The sequence below is a fragment of the Hemitrygon akajei genome, chromosome 15 (genome assembly GCF_048418815.1).
Source record: "Hemitrygon akajei chromosome 15, sHemAka1.3, whole genome shotgun sequence".
Lineage (NCBI taxonomy): Eukaryota > Metazoa > Chordata > Chondrichthyes > Myliobatiformes > Dasyatidae > Hemitrygon > Hemitrygon akajei.
The window spans coordinates 82,333,668-82,355,401 of record NC_133138.1 but is presented as its reverse complement, the minus strand read 5'-3'; the positions used below and the strand labels follow the sequence as shown (position 1 = coordinate 82,355,401).

General features: G+C 44.9%; 1 protein-coding gene across 1 annotated transcript in view; it reads left to right on the top strand.

Annotated features, from left to right (window-relative positions):
• LOC140739509 (dedicator of cytokinesis protein 2-like) overlaps nt 1-21,734 on the top strand; it is a 651,201-nt gene that overhangs the window by 611,577 nt on the left and 17,890 nt on the right. Inside the window, exons 42-45 of the mRNA XM_073067873.1 lie at nt 8,992-9,073; nt 14,884-14,968; nt 16,712-16,798; nt 18,302-18,478. Of these exons, the coding sequence (XP_072923974.1) occupies nt 8,992-9,073; nt 14,884-14,968; nt 16,712-16,798; nt 18,302-18,478 (431 nt within the window). The remainder of the gene's footprint in view (nt 1-8,991; nt 9,074-14,883; nt 14,969-16,711; nt 16,799-18,301; nt 18,479-21,734) is intronic.

The following is a 21,734-nucleotide window of genomic DNA, read 5'->3' as shown; positions in this document are numbered from 1 at the left end:
AGATGAGCCAATATCAATATCAATTTAATATCTCAAGACTCTACAGATCATTGGCCCGAGGTGCTTTCTTCCCTACACTTCTGTTTTCACTATTGACAACTTTGTCTCTTGCCTAGATACGAGGATTTAATCTAGTTGGGATTTGGTACTGAACCAAATGAAACAGTTGTAGCGGTGTGCAATTGTAGCGGTGTGCAATTGTAGCGGTGTGCAATTGTAGCGGTGTGCAATTGTAGCGGTGTGCTACACGCAGCGCTGCAATAACGACACGGAGTCGGTGAGCTGCAGTTACAAAAGAGGTTTATTCAAACTTCGCGGCCTCGCTTTAAAGCCTTCCTGATCTTGCCCTCCCCGGGCGGGAATGCTGTAAGGGGCGCATATTCACAGTCCCGACCTGCGTGTGGGCTTTTCCCCTTGCTGGTGAAGCAGTCTTGGCGCCCTCTTTGGGACCTGCCTCAACGCTTTGTGAGCCGGTTCGAGTGCGCTGGGAAGTGGGTCGCCACATAACCCCGCCCCCCAGAACCGGCGATACACCCCCCAATGTCCACAGTCTGGGTCGGACTCTGTTTGGGAGGTCTGCCTCTGCGCCGCGGTGCCTGAATCTTGACCGGCTGCGCCAAGTCCACATGGGCCAGTTTGAATTGGTCCACCATGAAAACCTCCTCTTTCCCCCCCAATGTCCAGCACGAATGTGGACCCATTGTTTCTAATCACCATAAACGGCCCCTCGTAGGGCCGCTGTAGCGGTGCCCGATGTCCGCCCTGTCGTACAAAAACGAACTTACAGTTTTGCAGGTCTTTGGGTACGCAGGTTGGGCTCTGCCCATGCTGTGAAGGGGGTATGGGGGACAGGTTACCGAGCCTCTCACGTAGTCTGTCCAGGACTGCTGCGGGTTCTTCTTCTTGCCCGCTTGGGGCTGGTATGAACTCTCCTGGGATGACCAGGGGCACGCCGTACACCAACTCGGCCAACGAGGTGTGCAGATCCTCTTTGGGCGCCGTGCGGATTCCGAGCAGGACCCAGGGAAGCTCGTCCACCCAGTTAGGCCATTTCAGGCGGGCCAAGAGAGCCAACTTCAGGTGATGGTGGAAACGCTCCACTAGTCCATTCGACTGTGGGTGGTAGGCAGTTGTGTGGTGCAGCTGTGTCCCCAAAAGGCTGGCCATAGCTGACCACAGGCTGGAGGTGAACTGGGTGCCTCTGTTGGAGGTAATGTGGGCCGGTACACCAAAGCGGGATACCCAGGTGGCGATCAGTGCCCGGGCACAAGATTCGGAGGTGGTGTCGGTGAGCGGGATCGCCTCTGACCATCTTGTGAACCGGTCTACGATAGTGAGGAGGTGCCGCGTTCCACGCGACACTGGCAGGGGGCCCACGATATCCACATGAATGTGGTCAAAACGCCGGCGGGTGGGTTGGAACTGCTGCGGCAGGGCTTTGGTGTGCCGCTGCACCTTGGCTATTTGGCAGTGCTTGCACGTTTTGGCCCATTCACTGACCTGCTTGCGGAGTCCGTGCCGAACGAACCTGTTGGCTACCATCCGGATGGTTGACCTGATGGAGGAGTGCGCTAAGTTGTGAATGGAGTTGAAAACGCGCCGCCGCCAGGCTGCCGGAACGACGGGGCGGGGTTGGCCGGTGGTGATGTCACAGAGTAGGGTCCTCTCACCTGGTCCTACGGGGAGGTCCTGGAGCTGCAAACCGGAGACTGCAGTCCTGTAACTAGGGATCTCCTCGTCCGCCTGCTGCGCCTCCGCCAGTGCTTCATAGTCTATCCCCTGAGACAGGGCTTGGATGTTAGGGCTGGAGAGTGCGTCCGCCATGACATTGTCCTTTCCCGAGACATGCCGGACATCCATCGTGTATTCGGAGATGTAGGACAGATGTCGCTGCTGGCGGGACGACCCTTTGCTTTCGTGAACGCAAAGGTAAGCGGTTTGTGGTCCGTGAATGCGGTGAAGGGCCTACCTTCTAAGAAGTACCTGAAATGCCGGATTGCCAGGAATAGTGCCAACAGCTCCCGGTCAAAAGCACTGTATTTGAGCTCGGGTGGTCGTAGGTGTTTGCTGAAGAACACCAGGGGTTGCCAGTGACCCTCGATGAGTTGTTCCAGCACTCCACTGACTGCCGTATTGGATGCGTCCACTGTGAGGGTGGTAGGGATGTCCGTTCTGAAGTGCACTAGCATCGCGGCGTTTGCCAAGGCTTCTTTGGTTTTAATGAAAGCGGCGGCGGACTCCTCGTCCCAGGTAATGTCCTTGCCCTTACCCGACATCAGGGCGAACACAGGGCGCATGATTCGGGCTGCTGAAGGGAGGAAGCATTGGTAGAAATTCACCATACCCACGAATTCCTGAAGGCCTTTGATTGTGTTGGGTCGGGGGAAATGGCGGACCGCGTCTACCTTGGTGGGCAGAGGGGTTGCCCCGTCTTTAGTAATCCTGTGGCCCAGGAAGTCGATGGTGTCAAGCCTGAACTGGCATTTTGCCGGGTTGATTGTCAGGCCATATTCACTCAGTCGGGCATAGAGTTGACGGAGATGGGACAGATGCTCCCGACGACTGCTGCTGGCTATGAGGATGTCGTCCAATTAAATGAAAGCGAAGTCCAGGTCACGTCCCACCACGTCCATCAACCGCTGAAACATCTGTGCGGCATTCCTTAGGCCAAACGGCACGCGGAGGAACTCGAAAAGCCCGAAAGGGGTGATGAGTGCCGTTTTGGGGATGTCGTCCGGATGCATCGGGATTTGATGGTATCCTCGGACGAGGTCTACCTTGGAGAAGATCCGTGCGCTGTGCAGGTTTGCTGCAAAGTCCTGAATGTGCGGCACAGGGTAGCGGTCCAGTGTGGTAGCCTCGTTCAGCCTGCGGTAGTCGCCACATGGTCTCCAGCCCCCTTTTGCTTTGGGCACCATGTGCAGGGGGGAGGCCCATGGGCTGTTGGACTGCCATATGATCCCCAATTCCTTCATCCTCTTGAACTTCTCCTTCGCCAGCCAGAGCTTGTCCAGGGGAAGCCTTCAAGCACGGGCGTGGAGGGGTGGTCCTTATGTCAGGATGTGGTGCTATACACCGTGTCTGGGCATGGCTGCCGTGAACTGCGGTGCCAGAACCGATGGGAAATCTGCCAGGACTCTGGTGAAGTCGTTGTCGGACAGCGTGATGGAGTCTAGGTGTGGGGCCGGCAACTGGTCTTCACCTAGGGAGAACGTTTGAAAGGTATCGGCATAGACCAGTCTCTTCCTGGGCAGGTCGACCAGTAGGCTGTGAGCTCACAAAAAATCCGCCCCCAGGAGCGGTTGGGCTATGGCGGCCAGTGTGAAGTCCCACGTGAATCGGCTGGAGCCGAACTGTAGCCGCACAGTACGGGTGCTGTAGGTCCTTACTGTGCTGCCATTCGTGGCCCTCAGAGTGGGACCCGGTTCTCTGTTGCGGGTGTCGTAACTTGGAGGTAAGATGCTGATCTCGGCTCCGGTGTCAACTAAAAAGCGGCGTCCCGACCGCTTGTCCCAAACATACAGGAGGCTATCCCGATGGCCAGCCGCTGTAGTCATCAGCAGTGGCTGGCCCTGGCATTTCCCGGGAACTTGCAGGGCGGGCTACAGCAGCGGGCTTCTGTGCCCCACCGCTGCTGGTAGAAGCACCATTGTTCGTTGGTCTCCTCACCCCTGCCTCTGGGTTTTGTGGGCTCTGTGGCCGGGCCTGGTCTGGTTTGCTGCTTGGAGCGTGGCCTGGTGATCTGTGAGACAGACGCCCCACTCTCCTTCTTGGCTTTCCACAGCACGTCCGCCCGGGCCGCCACCTTCCGGGGGGGGGGTCGCTGAAATCCGCGTCGGACAGCAGCAGGCGTATGTCCTCAGGCAGCTGCTCCAGGAATGCCTGCTCAAACATGAGGCAGGGCTTGTGACCTCCAGCCAGGGACAGCATCTCGTTCATCAAAGCCAACAGTGGCCTGTCCCCCAAACCATCCAGGTGCAGTAAGCGGGCAGCTCGCTTACGCCATGAGAGTCCGAAAGTCCTTATGAGCAAGGCTTTGAATTCTGTGTATTTGCCATCCGCTGGGGGCGATTGTATGAACTCCTCAACCTGGGCGGCTGTCTCCTGGTCGAGGGAGCTCACCACGTAGTAGTAACGTGTGGCATCCGAGGTTATCTGCCGAATGTGGAATTGGGCCTCTGCTTGCTGGAACCATAGGTGAGGTCGCAGCATCCAGAAGCTTGGCAGTTTTAACGAAACTGCATGAACAGATGCGGCGTCGTACATCTCCGGTTAAAATATCGTTCGGGCCGTCGGGGTCACCAATTGTAGCAGTGTGCTACACGCAGCGCTGAAATAACGACACGGAGTCAGTGAGCTGCAGTTACAAAAGAGGTTTAGATAGATAGATAGATAGATACTTTATTCATCCCCATGGGGAAATTCAACTTTTTTTTCCAATGTCCCATACACTTGTTGTAGCAAAACTAATTACATACAATACTTAACTCAGTAAAAAATATGATATGCATCTAAATCACTATCTCAAAAAGCATTAATAATAGCTTTTAAAAAGTTCTTAAGTCCTGGCGGTTGAATTGTAAAGCCTAATGGCATTGGGGAGTATTGACCTCTTCATCCTGTCTGAGGAGCATTGCATCGAAAGTAACCTGTCGCTGAAACTGCTTCTCTGTCTCTGGATGGTGCTATGTAGAGGATGTTCAGAGTTTTCCATAATTGACCATTATTCAAACTTCGCGGCCTCGCTTTAAAGCCTTCCTGATCCCGCCCTCCCCTGGCGGGAATGCTGTAGGGGGCGCATATTCACAGTCCTGTCCCGCGTGCAGGCTTTTCCCCTTGCTGGTGAAGCAGGCCTGGTGCCCTCTTTGGGACCAGCCTCAATGCCGGCGCGCTCCGCTTTGTGAGCCGGTTCGAGTGCACTGGGAAGTGGGTCGCCACACAGTCTTGTAGTGAGAGGAATGAGTAGCACACACGTGATATAAAAGTAAAAGGTTGGAGATGCTGAAATTTAAATAAAAACTGAAAATGCTGGAAACACTCTGCAGATAAGCAGCATCTGCAAAGGAAGAAGCAGAGTTAATGATTCAGGTCAATAATCTTTCATCTGATAGAGGAATGTCTCAGCTAAGATGGACAACTTAATCAGAGGGTTAGTATCTCATATTTCACCTGTCTAGTCCACCTAAACATTGCTTTCTCTAACTTTTAGGCTTTATTTGTACATTGAAACATACAGTGAAATGCATTGTTTACATCAAACCAAATTGTCAAAAATTGTGCTGGGCAACCCATAAGGGTCATCACCCTTCCAGCCCTAACATAGCATACCCACGATTCACTAACTGTAATAGTGTTATGCTAACCGTTACGTTACCATATTGCCCCAACTTCCAGCGCCTGCTTCCCTTCTGTTCCTTTCCTCTTTCTCCCAATCCCACCCAGTCCAGCCCTACCATGCTGTTTCTTTTCTCCCCTCCACCCAGTCCATTTGCCCCTCACCACACACTCCTCCCACATGGTCCCCTTCTTCACTGTTCAACCTGCCCTTCCCACTTCCTTCAATTGATCCCATCCTCTCCCATCAGATGGAATAATCTTCCACCCTCTGTCACTTCCACCTATCATCTTCCAATTTCTGACATCATTCCCACTCTCCTCCTTCCCCCACCTGCCTATCACCTCCTCATTTGTGGGTCCACCTGCCATTTCTTCTACAAACGCTGCCTAACCTAGTAGAATATAGTATTAATGGTAAGACTCTTGGCCGTGTGGAGGATCAGAAGGATCTTAGGGTCCGGGTCCATGGGACACTCAAAGCGGCTGCACAGGTAGACTCTATGGTTAAGGTGGCATACAGTGCATTGGTCTTCATCAATCGTGGGATTCAGTTTAAGAGCCGAGAGGTAATGTTACAGCTATATAGGACCCTGGTCAGACCACACTTGGAGTACTGTGCTCAATTCGGGTTGCCTCGCTACAGGAAGGATGTGGAAACCATAGAAAGGGTGCAGATGAGATTTACAAGGATGTTGCCTGGATTGGGGAGCATGCCTTATGAGACAGAATAGATTGAGTGAACTCAGACTTTTCTCCTCGGAGTGACAGAGGATGAGAGGTGACCTGATAGAGGTGTATAAGATGAGAGGCATTGATCGTGTGGATAGTCAGAGGCCTTTTCCTAGGGCTGAAACGGCTAGCACGAGAGGGCACAGTTTTAAGGTGCTTGGAAGTAGGTACAGAGGAGATGTCAAGGGTAAGTTGTTTGTTTTTTAAATGCAGAGAGTGGTGAGTGCATGGAATGGGCTGCTGGGAACAGTGGTGGAGGCGGATACGATAGGGTCTTTTAAGAGACTCCTAGATAGGTACATGGACCTTAGAAAAATAGAGGGCAATGGGTAACCCTAAGTAATTTCCAAAGTAAGGACATATTTGACACAGCTTTGAGGGCCGAAGGGCCTGTATTGTGCTGTAGGTTTTCTATGTTTCTATCCTACTCTTCACCTTTTTTATTCTGGCTTTCTCCTTTCTATCTCTCAGTCCAGCTGAAGGGTCTCAACCTGAACACCAACTCTCCATTTCCTTCCATAAACCTGCAGAGTTACACCAGCATTTTCAGTGTTGTTCCAGATTCCAGCATTTGCAATATCTAGTGTCTTCATTGGACACCATTAGTAACTCTCATTGTAATGTCTTTTAGGGAAAGTAGTCACCTTTTTGCTGGGCCGACTCAGTCACGTTAACACTGTGCTAGCCCTCTCTATATTGTGAGAAAGAGCAGCCACTAGTCAAAACCCTAAAGAAAACTTTGTTGCAGCAGTCTAAAAGTAAATGATCATTTCATGAGTAGGAGCAAGACAGGAACTTAGAGATCGATCAAGGATTAAGCTCCCCTTTTGTAATTCCTTTAACAATAACAATTAATTGGCAAAAAGAATTTTATAGTTTCCATGGAGTGCCAATTAATCTCCAGTTGCTTGTTGCTAAGCAAGCAGTAATTATGCTTAAAGGGGTTCTACTATTTTGGGAAATCAGCATCAATGACTACAGTGAACAAACATTTGGCAGTCCAACTCACCAGTTGGTTCAGCTCCCAGATAGAGTTCGACACTGGCCTGTCAGCGTGGTCCTGACAAAATGGTTGCAAAAGGCAGGTGCTATAGATGCTGTAAATCTCCAGTTAAAACAGAAAATAGAGAATGTATTCATCAGCTCAGGCAGCATCTGTGGAGAGAGACATGGGGTTAATGTTTCATGTTGGTGACCTTTCATCAGAATTGGGAAGGATTAGAGATGGGCCAGTTCTAAGATGCAAAGAAAGAGGGAAGTGGAAGGAAGAAAACAGGAAGGAAAATCTATGACAGGGTAGAAGGAGGAGGGATCTTTTGACAACATGAGACGAGAGTGTAAGGCAATGGGACAAGTCTTCATCTGAACTGAGATCTTTGCCTTCCTGATTGAGGGTAGCAGCCAGCGCGACGTCAGAGGCGTCACTCTCTACTTGGAAGGGAATGGTCTCGTCTACCGCATGCATCGTTGCTTTGGCAATGTCCCCTTTAATGCAGCTGAAGGCCGCGCGGGCCTCGGCAGAGAGGGGAAAGGTGGTAGACTTGACCAGGGGGCGGGCCTTGTCTGCGTAATGGGGAACCCATTGGGCGTAATAGGAAAAAAAACCCAGGCACCGCCGGAGGGCCTTGAGAGTAGTGGGAAGAGGGAGTTCTAACAGGGGGCGCATACGGTCGGGGTCAGGGCCAATGACCCCGTTCTCCACGACATACCCAAGGATAGCGAGTCGTGTGGTTCTGAACACACACTTGTCCTTGTTATAAGTCAGGTTCAAAGCATCGGCCACCTGGAAAAAACGTTGGAGGTTGGCGTCATGGTCCGACCAGTCGCGACCACAGATGGTGATGTTATCTAGATAGGGAAATGTGGCCATCAGTTTGTACTGGTCCACCATCCGGTCCAGGCTAAATAGGTGAAGGTAAAATTGAGAATGGATTTTGGTGGATACTAAAAAAGTACCAGTGACCTAACAATAATGACAACAGCAACAGCAATTTATCAGGAGCTTTTACAAAGAAGGAGGCCATTCAGCCTATCATGTTTAAACCGGCTTTCAGAGCCAATTCTCTGTAATTTATCTTTTACATTTCAATGCACTCTGCACAGATTCTATAAAAGCTATGTAGTGTTACTCCCCTTAAAAGTAATTGAATTATTAATTACTTCCATTTGCCTTTTCGTTTCCAAATCCTCCAACCAAATGATTCTGCAGCACAACCTGTAATAGTGAGTCTGCATTTGTTTAAATGTAGCAGGTCACATCTACCACACAAAGTGCCATGAAGTGTTGACAAAGCTCTCATCTCCTGTTAATGTGCTTTAATCAGGTTTAGTTCAATGCTAAGCTCGTTATGACTGAATTCATTGGTTGAGCTGCTATTCTGCATAGCTGCTTTGAGGTACAAAGATTTGAATTTGCGTTTATTTAGGTCACACAGCAAGGAAACAGCCCTCCAGCACAGACTTCCTGCTGAGTTTGAAACACTCATCCACAGAGATCCAACACCCCACATTCCCATTAACACCCTCCAGATTCTACCATTTATCCACACAGTGGCTAACTAACTTACTTCCCAACATCTCTGGAATGTGGGAGGAGCAGGACCATCCGGAAGAAACCCACACAGTCAGAGGGAGAATGTAGACAGCACCAGAGGTCAGGATTGAACCCAAATCACTGCAGCTCTGAGGCAACAGCTCGACCAGTTGCAGCATTATCGTTGCTTTTACTGTTAGAATCCTCAAATGCAGGAGTGGAAATTTGTCGGATCAGTTACTCAGTAGCCTTAACCACTGTCAACCAACACCCCCACCTCCCCAGTGCCATTTTCCTCCTTTTGCCTTCTCAATTCATCAGAGTAGGAGTCATGAGCATTTATAACTGTTACACTGTGCTACTTACTGTGTCCTTAACCTGTGTTCACACAGTCATACAGTGCTTCACTGTCCAGCCAGTCCTCGAGGAGCAGTCCCGTTTCAAGAACAAGCCAGTGCCTGACCAGGTTATCAAGTAAGTATGACTGTAGCTTACTGGCACTGTAAGAATCAACATGTCATGCTCAGACCATCACTTTTGTGCTGTCAGCTCTGTCTTGGCATGTGATAGATGAAGAATGACATGTATACTAGAATTCCAACCATGGAATGGCACTGCATTTGGGATTCAGGAATATCCCTCTTATCCTTTGCTGAAAAAGGGCGTGGGTGTGTGATTTGGAGGGAGAGGATGCCCAATATGTTAAGTTGAGACAGGGGACCATGTTCATCTCAAGGCAGATTAGGAGAAGCCTTTGTTCACACCTTTGAGACCAGTTGCTGATAAACAGAATGCATTCTCCAACTTTCTAACATCAGGACTAAAGAGTCACAGCATTGATGGGACAGCCATGGTTTGCTCTGCACCCTCTCACAGGACTCCTGTAGATCTTAAAACACAAGGAATGCTAATTACCTAAAGTTACTCGAGATTTACTTCTGGCTGCTATGCAAGTGGAGTCCCAAGAGGAGTGCAGTTTTGTGGGTGAAACACTGAGATCCCTCAACATCATTCTGATGTGTCCCAAAGATCCAAAGCAGAATCCTGAAGAAGAGCACAGTTGTTTTTACTATCCTCAGGTTCAAAACAAAGGGACATTCCTGTAAAACAGAGGAGGAGGAGGAATTCCTTCAGCCAGGAGTGGCAAATCTGTGGAATTTATTGTCACAGAGGGCTGTGAAGGCCAGGTCATTGAGAGTATTTAAGCCAGAGATTGATAGGTTCAAGATTGGCAAAGCGGTTAATGGTTACAGGGAGAAGGTGAGCGAATGGAGTTGAAAGAAAAATCTGCCCTGATTGAATGGTAAAGCACGCTAAATGAGTCATATGGCTTCAATTCTGCTCCAGTATCTTAGAGTTTTTTGGGTTTATGACAGAGCTAGGAACATCTAGAACAGGGTTCCCAATTTATTTTATGCCATAGACCCCTACCATTAACTGAGGGGTCCATGGATACCAGACTGGGAGCCCCTGGTCTAGAAAGTCCTCTAGAATCGGAGAGGATTATTATTTAATTGTCTAAATATTTAATTTGCTCTTTTTCTAAAAGCTCCAATGCTGGAGAAGCAAAATGCTTCATCAAAGAATTATTATCGAACTAGACCCCAATCCAGAACTACTCAAGCAGATACAAAAGAAAATGCTTCCCAGTTGTTGTAGGAAAGGAGAAGCAATTGAAAGTGTGTGGGTACATAGAAGGCCTATATAATTGAGGTCTTAAATTACCAGTGGTAAGCTCAAGATCTGAGAGGACATTAAAGGGAGGAGGGGACTTGAAAAATGCTAGCTACCAAGGAGAGGAACGGGAGGACTGATTTTCAGAAGTAAGGTAAGGTGAAAGATGGATGGGTTGAGTAAGAGACCTGCTGAAGAAAGGTTTGTACTGGATAAATGGTTGACCAAAAGTCTGGAATCAGTGTCCATGTGTACTATCTACCCCACACTCTAGGTCTGCCTCCAGGCTAGATATCTCCATTGACTTTCCTTTGGCTGTTGGTTATATGTATTATACCTGTACACAAGTCATACTTAACCCCTAGGCCCCAGCATCACATCCTTGGGCAAGTCTTGAGGTTCTTGCTGCAGGACCATGAGGATTGTGTTCAGTGGATCAATAGATTTTGCATCTACCTCCAGCTCTCTGTACATGGTTTCTGTGCCAGATCCATGGCTCCTTTCTCAGGGGCTTTGAAAGAACAGGCTATCTTGACATTTAGAACAGGAGGTTTGATCACGATATTCCAATACTCTGAATTTAAGGGATGCTTCCAACTTTTAAAGCTGTACTGCCCTCTTGTGCTCACTTTGTGAAATGTATTTATAAACTCTTCCCACTGACAGGTTTGGTACGGATGGTATGTCTCTGATGGTTGTCCATAGTGAGCAATATCAGAGTGAGCAATAGCTGTCCATCATTTGACAGAGAGATCATTATGGAGAGTGACTGTGAGGGAAGAGGATGTTAGACTCAGTATAAATGGGCTGTGGATCATTGTGCAAGGCCACCAAACAAATTCCAACCCTTCTTACTTTAGCAGAGAATGGCTCAAAAACTGCACCTCCATTTCCCAAAATGTTTCTGACCTGATACAAAGGACTTAGCCTGAAGGCAGAAATTACATTTGCCATGCTACCAGAGTCCAGGTCTAATCCATATGCTTTTAAGACAATAGCCTTAGGGAACCTATGAACTTCAAACCACTGAGAAACATTGTGGTAGTGTTGCTGTAAGAGGGATATGTTATGCCAGTCTGTATATAAAACTATTGTATTATCCTTGTCCCGGTATAAAGGTGCTTCAACATCTCTGCCCATATGCAAGGGGCTTTGTTGCCTTAGTCCCCATGTTTTGCTTACAAAGTTCATTCAATAAGATTTTCTGCCCCAACAGTTAACTCTGTCTTAGATTGTCATTCTAGGGAAAGAAGATTATGCTCTGGCTACATTGCTTATTTTATCAACATTACCTTCCCTTGGCAGTGTGTAGTAATCCACACATTAAAATTACTATGTTCTAGCCTGCAGCCAACCCATCCCTATTGAAACAGTAAAGAAAGATTTGCAATGGAAATTATTTCTCATTGCAGAAAACTTGATGTGTTGAAAGTTGACAAATATTTAACAGTGCATGTTAAGTGAATGAAACCACATATATTATCTCTAGGGAGTGGATAAGGGAAGCTATTCCACGGGGTTGAAGATGATTTGGATACAGGCATAACAAAAAAAATCAGAGGCAAAACTGTGGATTATATATGGCATGATGATGTACAGGGAGTGTGGGGCAAGTAGGATATTTGAAAACATTTCAACCTCAACCTTCTGGACACTCATTTATCCAGTGTACACCTCTCCAAAGGAGTTTCATCCTCTTCCACTAGGCCTTGCTTCTGAAAATAGTCAACCCTTGCTTCTCTGTTCTTGCTTGGTATCTGGGATCTTCTCCAGTTTCACCTCCCCTCCAAACATTTCAGATCTTGCGCTTCTACAACTAGAGCTTGAAAGTATTACCTCAGTTAATACGGCTAATGAAAGTTAGTGATACAACGTGTGTCACAGTGTGCGCCCACAGACAACTGAACCCAAGTGGAACTACGAGAAACTCCCATGTTCAGACAGCGACAAGAGTGTGTTCATCAGAACCCCAGCTGAACTTTAGTGGCTTGATTGAGTGACACAGCGAGACGAATTATTATCAAAACACACAGACACAAAAGGACCCTACGATGAGCCGTAATTGAGAGTTTGCTTTAAATAAATTAAATAATCACCTGCAACTAACTTGGCAAGATTAAACAGAAAGCTTAGTAACTACAGTTAAGACAGCAATTGGTAAATGCAGGTGTCCGAGAAGCTAGAACCCCGTTGCTCTGCGGCTTGCCACGAAGACCCACAGGTCAGCCTCCATCCCTTAAGGCCAGCACCTGGTGGCCCAGGAAAATTTGTAACAGGGCTGGAAAACTTAGGGCTATTGCAAATATAACTTTGAAACATAGTCAAATTCGGAAACAGAGTCAAACTCAGAAATATAACTCAGGAACATGGAATAGTTCTTGGAAATCTGGAGGGTCACAGGAGACTCAAGAAACCTTAATGACATTGAACATAAACAAGAGAAAATCTGCAGATGCTGGAACATAGACTAGAGAAGCTCAAAACATGGACTCAGGACGAGCACTATGAATAGAAGGCACACTTGCCTCCAGCCGACCGATGTCCGCTTGGTCCATTTATGGTGCGGACTCCTGCCATGGTGTGTGCTGACGGACAACTGAACCCAGGTGTGGAGCAACGACAAACTCCCACTTTGAGACAAATGAGTTTATTCGTCAGAATCCCAACTGAATTTTGGTGGCTTGACCAAGTAGCACAGAGAGATGAATCATCCTGGAAACACAGACACCTCACAATGAGTGCTGACTGAGAGTCCGTTTGAAATAATCACTGTAATTAACTTGGCAAGATTAAACAGAAAACACTGGAGCTTAGACAACAATTAGTTGATGTACATGCTTGAGAAACCTAGAAACCCAATGCTATACGGCTCACCGTGGAGGCCCACGGGGCTCACGACAATCTGCCTGCCTGCGACAGCATCTTGGGAATTAGACACACAGCACATATCCAACAGGTTCATAATGCGTCGACTTGCTCCACTGCCCCGAACACAGATCTGTCATTAAAGATCTGTATACTTCCTTGTTGCTTTACTTATTCATTTGTGGCATTAATGTGCTGATTTGGATGTAGCTGAACTGTGTTAACAAGCATTAACATTACATGAATTAGAGACAGTAACTACTTTTGCGGTATAGGTTCAATAGGTGCATTTAATGTCAGAGAATGTATACAATAAACATCCCAGAATATAGTTTACAGGATTAGAACAGTGTATCCAAATAATGATTAAATTGCTACAAAAAAATAAAAGTTTTGAGTCTGTTAATTTTTTTTTTCATTTTCTTCATGTTTGGCTTTTGTAACTCTGGTCAGAAACCAGAAGCAGGTCATGTTAATAAAATTCAAAGTCACTCCCCGTGCTTCACTACAACTGTCCTTCCAGCCTGTGACTGGAAAATAAGACAACCAATGACTTCCCTTTACTGGCCCCACATTTCTTCAATTAAAGAATTTTAGCAATATGCCAACCTCAGCGTTATATATAAAAAATCCTACAATGTTGATCCATCCCTGTCAATCTGATTTCCCTGTTGCATGAGTACTCAGTGCTCTCTGGTCAGTTACCATATGACTCCTCAATAGCCTATACACCTCCCACCAGATCTAAAAAGATCTATGCTGTTTTCCTTGGGGTCATACCTAATTCATAGACTTAATGACTAAAAGCATTTATTACACAGAAAGCATCCTATCGGACACATCACACCTTAATATGGCAACTGCCCTTTCCAAGTCTGCAAGAAATCACGGACACTCGTGAACAGAAAATCAGCCTCCCCTCCATTGACTCCGTCTGCACTTCCTACTGTCTTAGGAAATCCATCAACATAATCAGGGATTGCTCCCACCCTGGTCATTCTCTCTTCTTCCCTAACCTTCTTATCAGGCAGAAGATAACGAGTTACACCAGACCCAAAGACAGCTTCTGTCCCACTGTTATAACTGTCAATTATCAATTATGATAAGCAGATCAATTATGAACTCTTGATCTTTCAATTTACCTTTCATGACCATCCAGATTATTTTTCTCCCCGCACTGTTACTTTTTCTGTATTTGTAACACCAATCCCTGTAGTCCCTTTTTATTTTCCTTTTGAAAAACCTTGATGAACTTGCGTATGGAATGATCTGCATGGATGGTATGCTTTTCACTGTATCTTGGTACGTGTGACGATAATAAACTAATTACCAATTACTTTACTTGTGCACATACTAAAGATATACTGCTTTCGAAAGCCCATTCATATAGACCTTCAAATGAAGAAATCCTCGGAGAAGTAGAATTCTGGACAGACCAACTGATTCAATAGACAACTGAAGTTTTATCTTGTTCTTGGCATTTTACCTTATCACCCACGGGCCTGAGTATTAAGGAAAGTCACAGTGAAGAGGGAAAATGACTTTGAATTTTATCAGCATGATTTGATTCGTTTTTCTAATCCAACAGTTTTTTTATTTTGTGTGTTAATAATAGATAGAACTCATCCATTTGTAACAATAGAATGCTTGCTTAAGAGGTGAGAGTAGAATGTGATTAGTTATATGGTGTTCCTGCAGCTTTGGGCTTCATTCTGTACGTCACTTCCTGCCTTTGGTTTCCACAGCTTCTACAAGGCGAATTACGTGCAGAAATTTCAGTATTCCAGGCCGGTCCGGAAAGGAGTAGTAGACCCAGACAACGAATTTGCTGTAAGATGCATATATTTATTATGTTAACTAAGATTAATAAAATCTGCATTTTCTTTAGATAGATGAGGCCTTTCTTTGTCAGGGAAAGTACTGAGCACTAAGCACTGCTAAGATAAGACAAAAACATTCTCTCTCCAATTCTTGTTGGGATAGTCATGTGCATATTTAATTTTTTCTTTGAGAGCATTTTATTTTATTTTATTCATTTATTTAGTGACACAGTGAGGAGTAGCCCCTCTGGCCCTTTGAGCCACGCTGCCCCAGCACCTCAACAATCCAGATGAACCTTAATTTAATCAATGGACAAATTACAATGACTGATTAACCTACCCACAGTGGGAGGAAACTGGAGCACCTGGGGAAAACCCATGCATTGCACAGGGAAGACATACAGAGCGGCACAGCAACTGCATTCTGAACTACGGAAAGCCTTGAGTGGTAATAGCATCCAGTGGCCACACCATGGCGCCCTCTCATACTGTTCATGTAATTAATGGTTGTCATGTCTGTAACATCCTTCACAGTTCAAAATACATTTATTAACAAATTATGTACACTATGTACAACGTTGAGATTTGTCTCCTTACAGGCCGCCACAAAACAAAGAAACCTGATAGAATCCATTAAAAAAAAGTTAAATACCCATGTGCAAAAAAAGGAACAAATCGTGCAAACAGTAAAAAGTAAGCTATTAACACTCAGAATTAAAGTTCATGAAAGTGAGTTCACAGCAATGAAGCCAGTCATCACTGTAGCCCATTAGTTGCAGGCCACAGCCTCAGTTCAATGTAGAGACAAGTAAACCTTGCCAAGCAGCGAAGTGAACATTGGCCCTGCCCTCACATTCAGCCCCAACACCCTACCTTTTTCAATCTGGCAAGCGGGCTTAAATCAGCCAAACATTGGCTCATTACTCACACTTGGACCCAGGCCCTAACACACTGATTCGGCCCGTACTCAACCTATCCCATCTGGCCCTGCACTTAAATCAGTCAAACATCAGCTAGTTCCTGGTTCTTGGGCCTGGGCCCCACCGCCTTGACTCAGCCTCACTTTTGTCTCATATCTAACGCTTTGAATTGGCTCCAAGTGCATTCCAGCAATGGCCAAACATTGCCTCTTTTCTCACTCTTGGGCCTGGGCCCCGCTGCCTCGATTAGGCCCGATCACACCATGCTGCAACCATCCCGCACCTTTAAGACTTCATTTACACCACCAAAATGCCAGGTTGTATGGACAATTCAAAGGCTCAGCTCCAAAAGGGAAGTTACAGGCTATTGATTGCAGTGATTGTTATCCAGTAACAGTGTGATTAATAGAGTAGTTAATCGTTTTATTTGCTGCCATGAAGGCATCACTAAGTTTCACCAGTGCCACCTTAAACCAGAACACTTTGTGCTGCTGCAACAGAAAAATTATTTTCATTGTGTTTATAGCTCAGGAATGCACACCCATGACAATAAACTTGAGATATGATAACAACTCTCTCCGCCCAAATCTTTTATACATCAGTTTGAGAGTAAAACTGTGGTTGGTTAATACTACCTCTGTCCTAATGAACCCATGTCAATGCATTATTAGCCCCTCTACCTACAACTACTTGTTCTACAGTGGTAGAAACCTTTTAGATGTTTTACTGTTAGACCATCACTTGTACAAAAACCCTGTGTCATTGTGTCAAGATAACAGGTATAGTCATAATTTGGAACAAGTGATTAATTTATCATTGATTATCTCTTACAGTCTATGTGGATTGAAAGGACCACCTTTCTCACAGTTTATAAATTACCTGGCATTCTCCGTTGGTTTGAAGTCAATTCTATCTCTCCTGTAAGTACAATATTGCTTAGATCAATCTTCTCATGAATGTCGCCTGTAGGGTTCACACTTGACAGCTAACTCCATACTTACTTGATAATTAAGCTCAGAAGATTGCATTTACATGGTAACTAAATGTATAACACTATACTCAACTGGTACTTTAATCTACAGCACCAAACTGACCTGGTAGCCATGACTACAACACCACACTCACCTGGTACCCAACAACCAACAATCCTCAGACTAGGTCAGCTCCAAACTCAAACAAATCCAAATATACTCTATACTTTGAGGGACATACTCTACACCATTGAACACAATCACTGTGAGAATACAAATGTCATGGTTAATTCTTAAATTACAGATACAGATCTCCTTATTCCTGAAACCTATTCCATTAAAATGTAAAGCTTGGACATTATTGCAAATCTGTTGGTTTTTGGTATATGACAGGAAAAGTTCTCTTTCAAGCTGTCATGAGATGTTCTGTGAGGTAAATAACCTTTGGTTTTTAGTGTAAACTCTTGCTGTCTGCCTGAGATTACCTTGTTTCCCACTAAAGGTCTGAAGTGAAGTGCAGTACACTTAATACAAAAGTTTAAAAAAAAAGTTGTAGATGCTTGAAATTGGAAATAAAAAGTGAAACTGTTAGAAATATTCAGAGGGTCAGACTGCTTCTCGGTAGAGACAAACAAGGCTATCATTTCAGATGACATACTTATCATATTGCCTTTGAGAGGTACGCAGACCTCAGTCAGCATCAGAATCAGGATTAATATCTTCAGCATGTGTCACGAAATCTCTTGTCTTTTTGGCAGCAGTACAATGCAATACATAATAATAGAAAAAAGCTGTGAAATACATTAAATATATAAAAATAGTTAAATTAAATTAAATAAGTAGTGCAAAAATAGAATAAAAAAGCAGTGAGGTAGTGTTCATAGGTTCAATGTCCAATCAAAGATCAGAATGCAGTGGGGAAGGAGCAGTTCCTGATTCATTGAGTGTTTGCTTTCAGGCTTCTGTACCTCCTTCCTCATAGTAGCAATGAGAACAAAGCATGACTTGGTTGATGGGGGTCCTAAATGATGGGTGCCGCCTTTTTGAGGCATTCCTCCTTGAAGTCCTGGATTCTACGGAGGCTAGTGCCCATGATGGAGCTGACTGAGTTTTCAACTCTTTGCGTTTATTTTGATCCTGTACCAGTAGCATCCCCATACCAGATGATGATGCAACAAATTAGAAAGCTCTCCACAGTTCAACTGTAGAATTTTTCAAGTGTTTTTGTTGACATACCAAATCATGTCAAATCCACGATGAAATATAACCACTGTCATGTCGTCTTTGTAGATGCATCGATATGTTGGGTCCAGGTTAGATCCTCAGAGATATTGAAGATGAAATACCAAAAACTGCTGGCAGGACTGCACCTTGTTTAGTCTTGTATCTATCCTGCCTTCACTGTGAGGTACTAATGATATTCTCGATGGCAACCTTTTTTCTGCTTCACAGAGTACCATCAGCCCACTGGAAAATGCAATTGAGACAATGGAGAAAACGAATGAGAAGATCCTAACCTTGATCACCCAGTACCAGGGGGATGAGAATCTCCCCATCAACCCACTCTCCATGCTGCTCAACGGTATTGTTGATCCGGCGGTCATGGGTGGATTTGCCAAGTATGAGAAGGTAAAGAATTTATTGGTTTATTCAATCATCCCTTGCGTGACAAACAGAATAAAACATCCCAGCAAGGGAATACTTTCTCAGAGAGCTAACCCCAAAGAAAGAATCTAACTACAGAGAAGAATGAAACATAAAAGAGTAAACTTCAATCTGTGAACTATCTTCTCAAATAGTTCTGCTCCAATACTGGCTCAGAGAGTACACATCTGTTACTGTATTACACACCTTTTAGATTTTGTGTTGCTTTTTTGTAGTATCTGTTAGAACAGAGAATCCCGTATATGGTTGATTTAAGTTGTCCACCAATGCACTTGTCAACGTTTCATCACCATGCGAGGAGACATTAACAGTGCGTTGACAATGTCTGCTTGCATAGTGATGAAATGTTTACAGCAAGTTGCCAAAACTGGGAAACAACACAACCCAACCATCAACCACCCGAACTACACTTTTTCCAAATTATTTCCAATCCTATATATGTCTGTTATATACCATTTACTGTAGCAGTCTGAATTGACAGGCTATTGTGAAAGCACATGGGATACTCAGTTTTATAACAAGTCAAGAAAAGTTTACTGAAGATCTGGTAAGACTTTGGCTGGAGGTTTATGTTTACTTCTGGCCAGCACTTGAGTAGGATATCCAGAGTACAGAAGAGAGTTACAGCTTTGGCAACAATGATGATGAGCTTTGGTTATTAGGGGAGTGGGATAAGAAGGGAAGCGATAGAGGGATTGCAAAACAAGGACTGGAGTTTGATCTTCCGAACCAAGTGAATTTGAATATGCAGATACTGACACAGGCATGTGCACGCGCAGACAAGTATATGCATTACACACATAATATACGTGCACGTACACACACACATACACACATTATTTCTTTTGATGTGACCTATTAAACATCACATAACAATAGATGGCTATGCCCACAGAAACAGATGAGGTCAGTGCAACATTAGCTTCCTTCATACTTCATTAGGAAGAGAATAACATCTAATTACAGGTGATAACAAAGATGTAATGTGAAAATGTATCAGAGTGCATCAAATGTCCTCATAATGCTCAGGTGCAGGTAGCATAACAGCACTAAAGGAACATGATGGAGATTGATCATAAAGTCATTCTGTGAAAGTAATCTGTGTTTATAGAACATTGCAGTACACAGAACGCATCTGATCCAAAGCATGATTAAAATATCGATGCACTGGCTTCTACTGCTCTAACCAATCACGGTCCAGAGCAAGTAATCAGTTTGGACTATGTCATAGTTAAGAGTTGGTCGTCTCTACAGATTGATCACGTGTAGTGATATAAAACCCCCAGAGTTTTTACAAGTAAACTACAAATAAAAGAAGCCAATCATTTAGCAATGGTCCTGAATGTAGACTCAAACAAGACATTGCAAGTTTTGTGGGATGGTGCCCTTACATTCAACTGAACAGATCATAATACCTCAAGACATAGATGCAGAATTAAGCTATTTGTCCCATCGAATCTGCTCTGCCATTCAATCATGGCTGATTCTTTTTTTTCCTCCTCAACCCCACTCCCTGGCCTTGATGGTGTGGCCAATCAAGAACTTATCAATCTCACCTCAAGTACACCCAATGACCCGGCTTCTACAGTTGCCTGTGGCAACAAATTCCTCATATTCATCCCACTCTGGCTACAGAAATTTCTCCACATTGCTGCTTTAAATGGATGCCCCTCTATCCTGAGGCTGTGCCCTCTTGTCCTAGACACCACCACCATGGGAAACAGCCTTTCCACATTACACTGTCTAGGCCTGTCAATGTTTGAAAGGTTTCAATGAGATTCCCCCTCATCCTTCTAAATTCCAGTGAAAACAGACCCAGAGTCATCAAATATTCCTTGTATGATAACCTTTCATTCCTGGAATCATCCTTGTGATTCTCCTCGAACTGTCTCCAAAGCCAGAACATATTTTCTTAGATAGGGAGCTCAAAACTGGTCATAATACTCAAGGTGAGGCCTTATAAAGCCTCAGTATTACATACCTGCTCGTGTATTCTAGACCTCTTGAAATGAATTACAACATTGTATTTGCCTTCTGAACCAACTGAACCTGCATGTTAACCTTTAGGATGTTTTGCACAAAGATTCTAGGTCCCTTTGCCTCACAGGTTTTTGGATTTTCTCCACATTTAGAAAATAGTCTGCACATTTATTTCTATGACCAAAGTGCATGATCATGAATTGTCCAACATTGTATTTCATTTGGCACTCCCTTGCCCATTCTCATAATCTGTCTCAGTCCTTCTGCAGTCTTTCTGTTTCCTAAACACTGTCTGTCCCTCCACTAATCTTCATATCATCTGCAAATATGGCAGCAGAGCCATCTATTCCATCATCTAAATTATTGATGTACAGAATAAAACAAACCGGTCCCAACACCAACCCCTGCAGAACACTTCTAGTCACTGGCAACTAATCAGAAAAGGATCCTTTTATTTCCACTCGCTGCCTCCATCCAATGCTCTAACCTAACAATGCTCTAGCAACTTTCCTGTAATACCATGGGCTCTTAACTTGGTAAACAGCCCGATGTATGGGAGCTTGTCAAAGGCATTCTGAAAATCCAAATATTCAACATCCACTGCATCCCCTTTAGCTAGCCTACTTGTAATCTCCTCAAAGAATTCCAACAGGTTTGTCAGGCAAGATTTTCCTTTAAGGAAATTATGCTGATGTTGTCCAATCTTGTCCTGTATCACCAAGTACTGCATAGCCTCATCCTTAACTTTTGACTCAACATCTTCTCAGCCACTGAGGTCAGGCTAACTGGTTTATAATTTCCTTTATGCTGCCTCCCACTTTTCTTAAAGAGTGGAGTAATATATGCCAGAGACCAATGATTCTTGAATGGTCATTACTGATGTCTCTGCTATCTCTATCACTACCTCTTTCAGAACCCTATGGTGTAATTCATCTGGTCCAGGTGACTTATGTACCCTTAGATCTTTCAGCTTTTTGAGTACCTTCTCCCATGTAATAGTAAATCGACTCTGTTCTCTTCCCTCACACCCTTCAACACTTGGAACACTGCTCATGTATTCCAGTGAAGACTGATGTAAAATACTCATTTAGTTCATCTGCCATCTCCTTGCCCCCCATTATTATTTCTCCAGCCTCATTTTCTAGTAGTCCTCAATCCACACTCATCTCTCTTTTATTTTTCATATACTTAAATAAGCTCTTTCTATTCAGCTTGATATTGATTGCTAGCTTGCCATCAT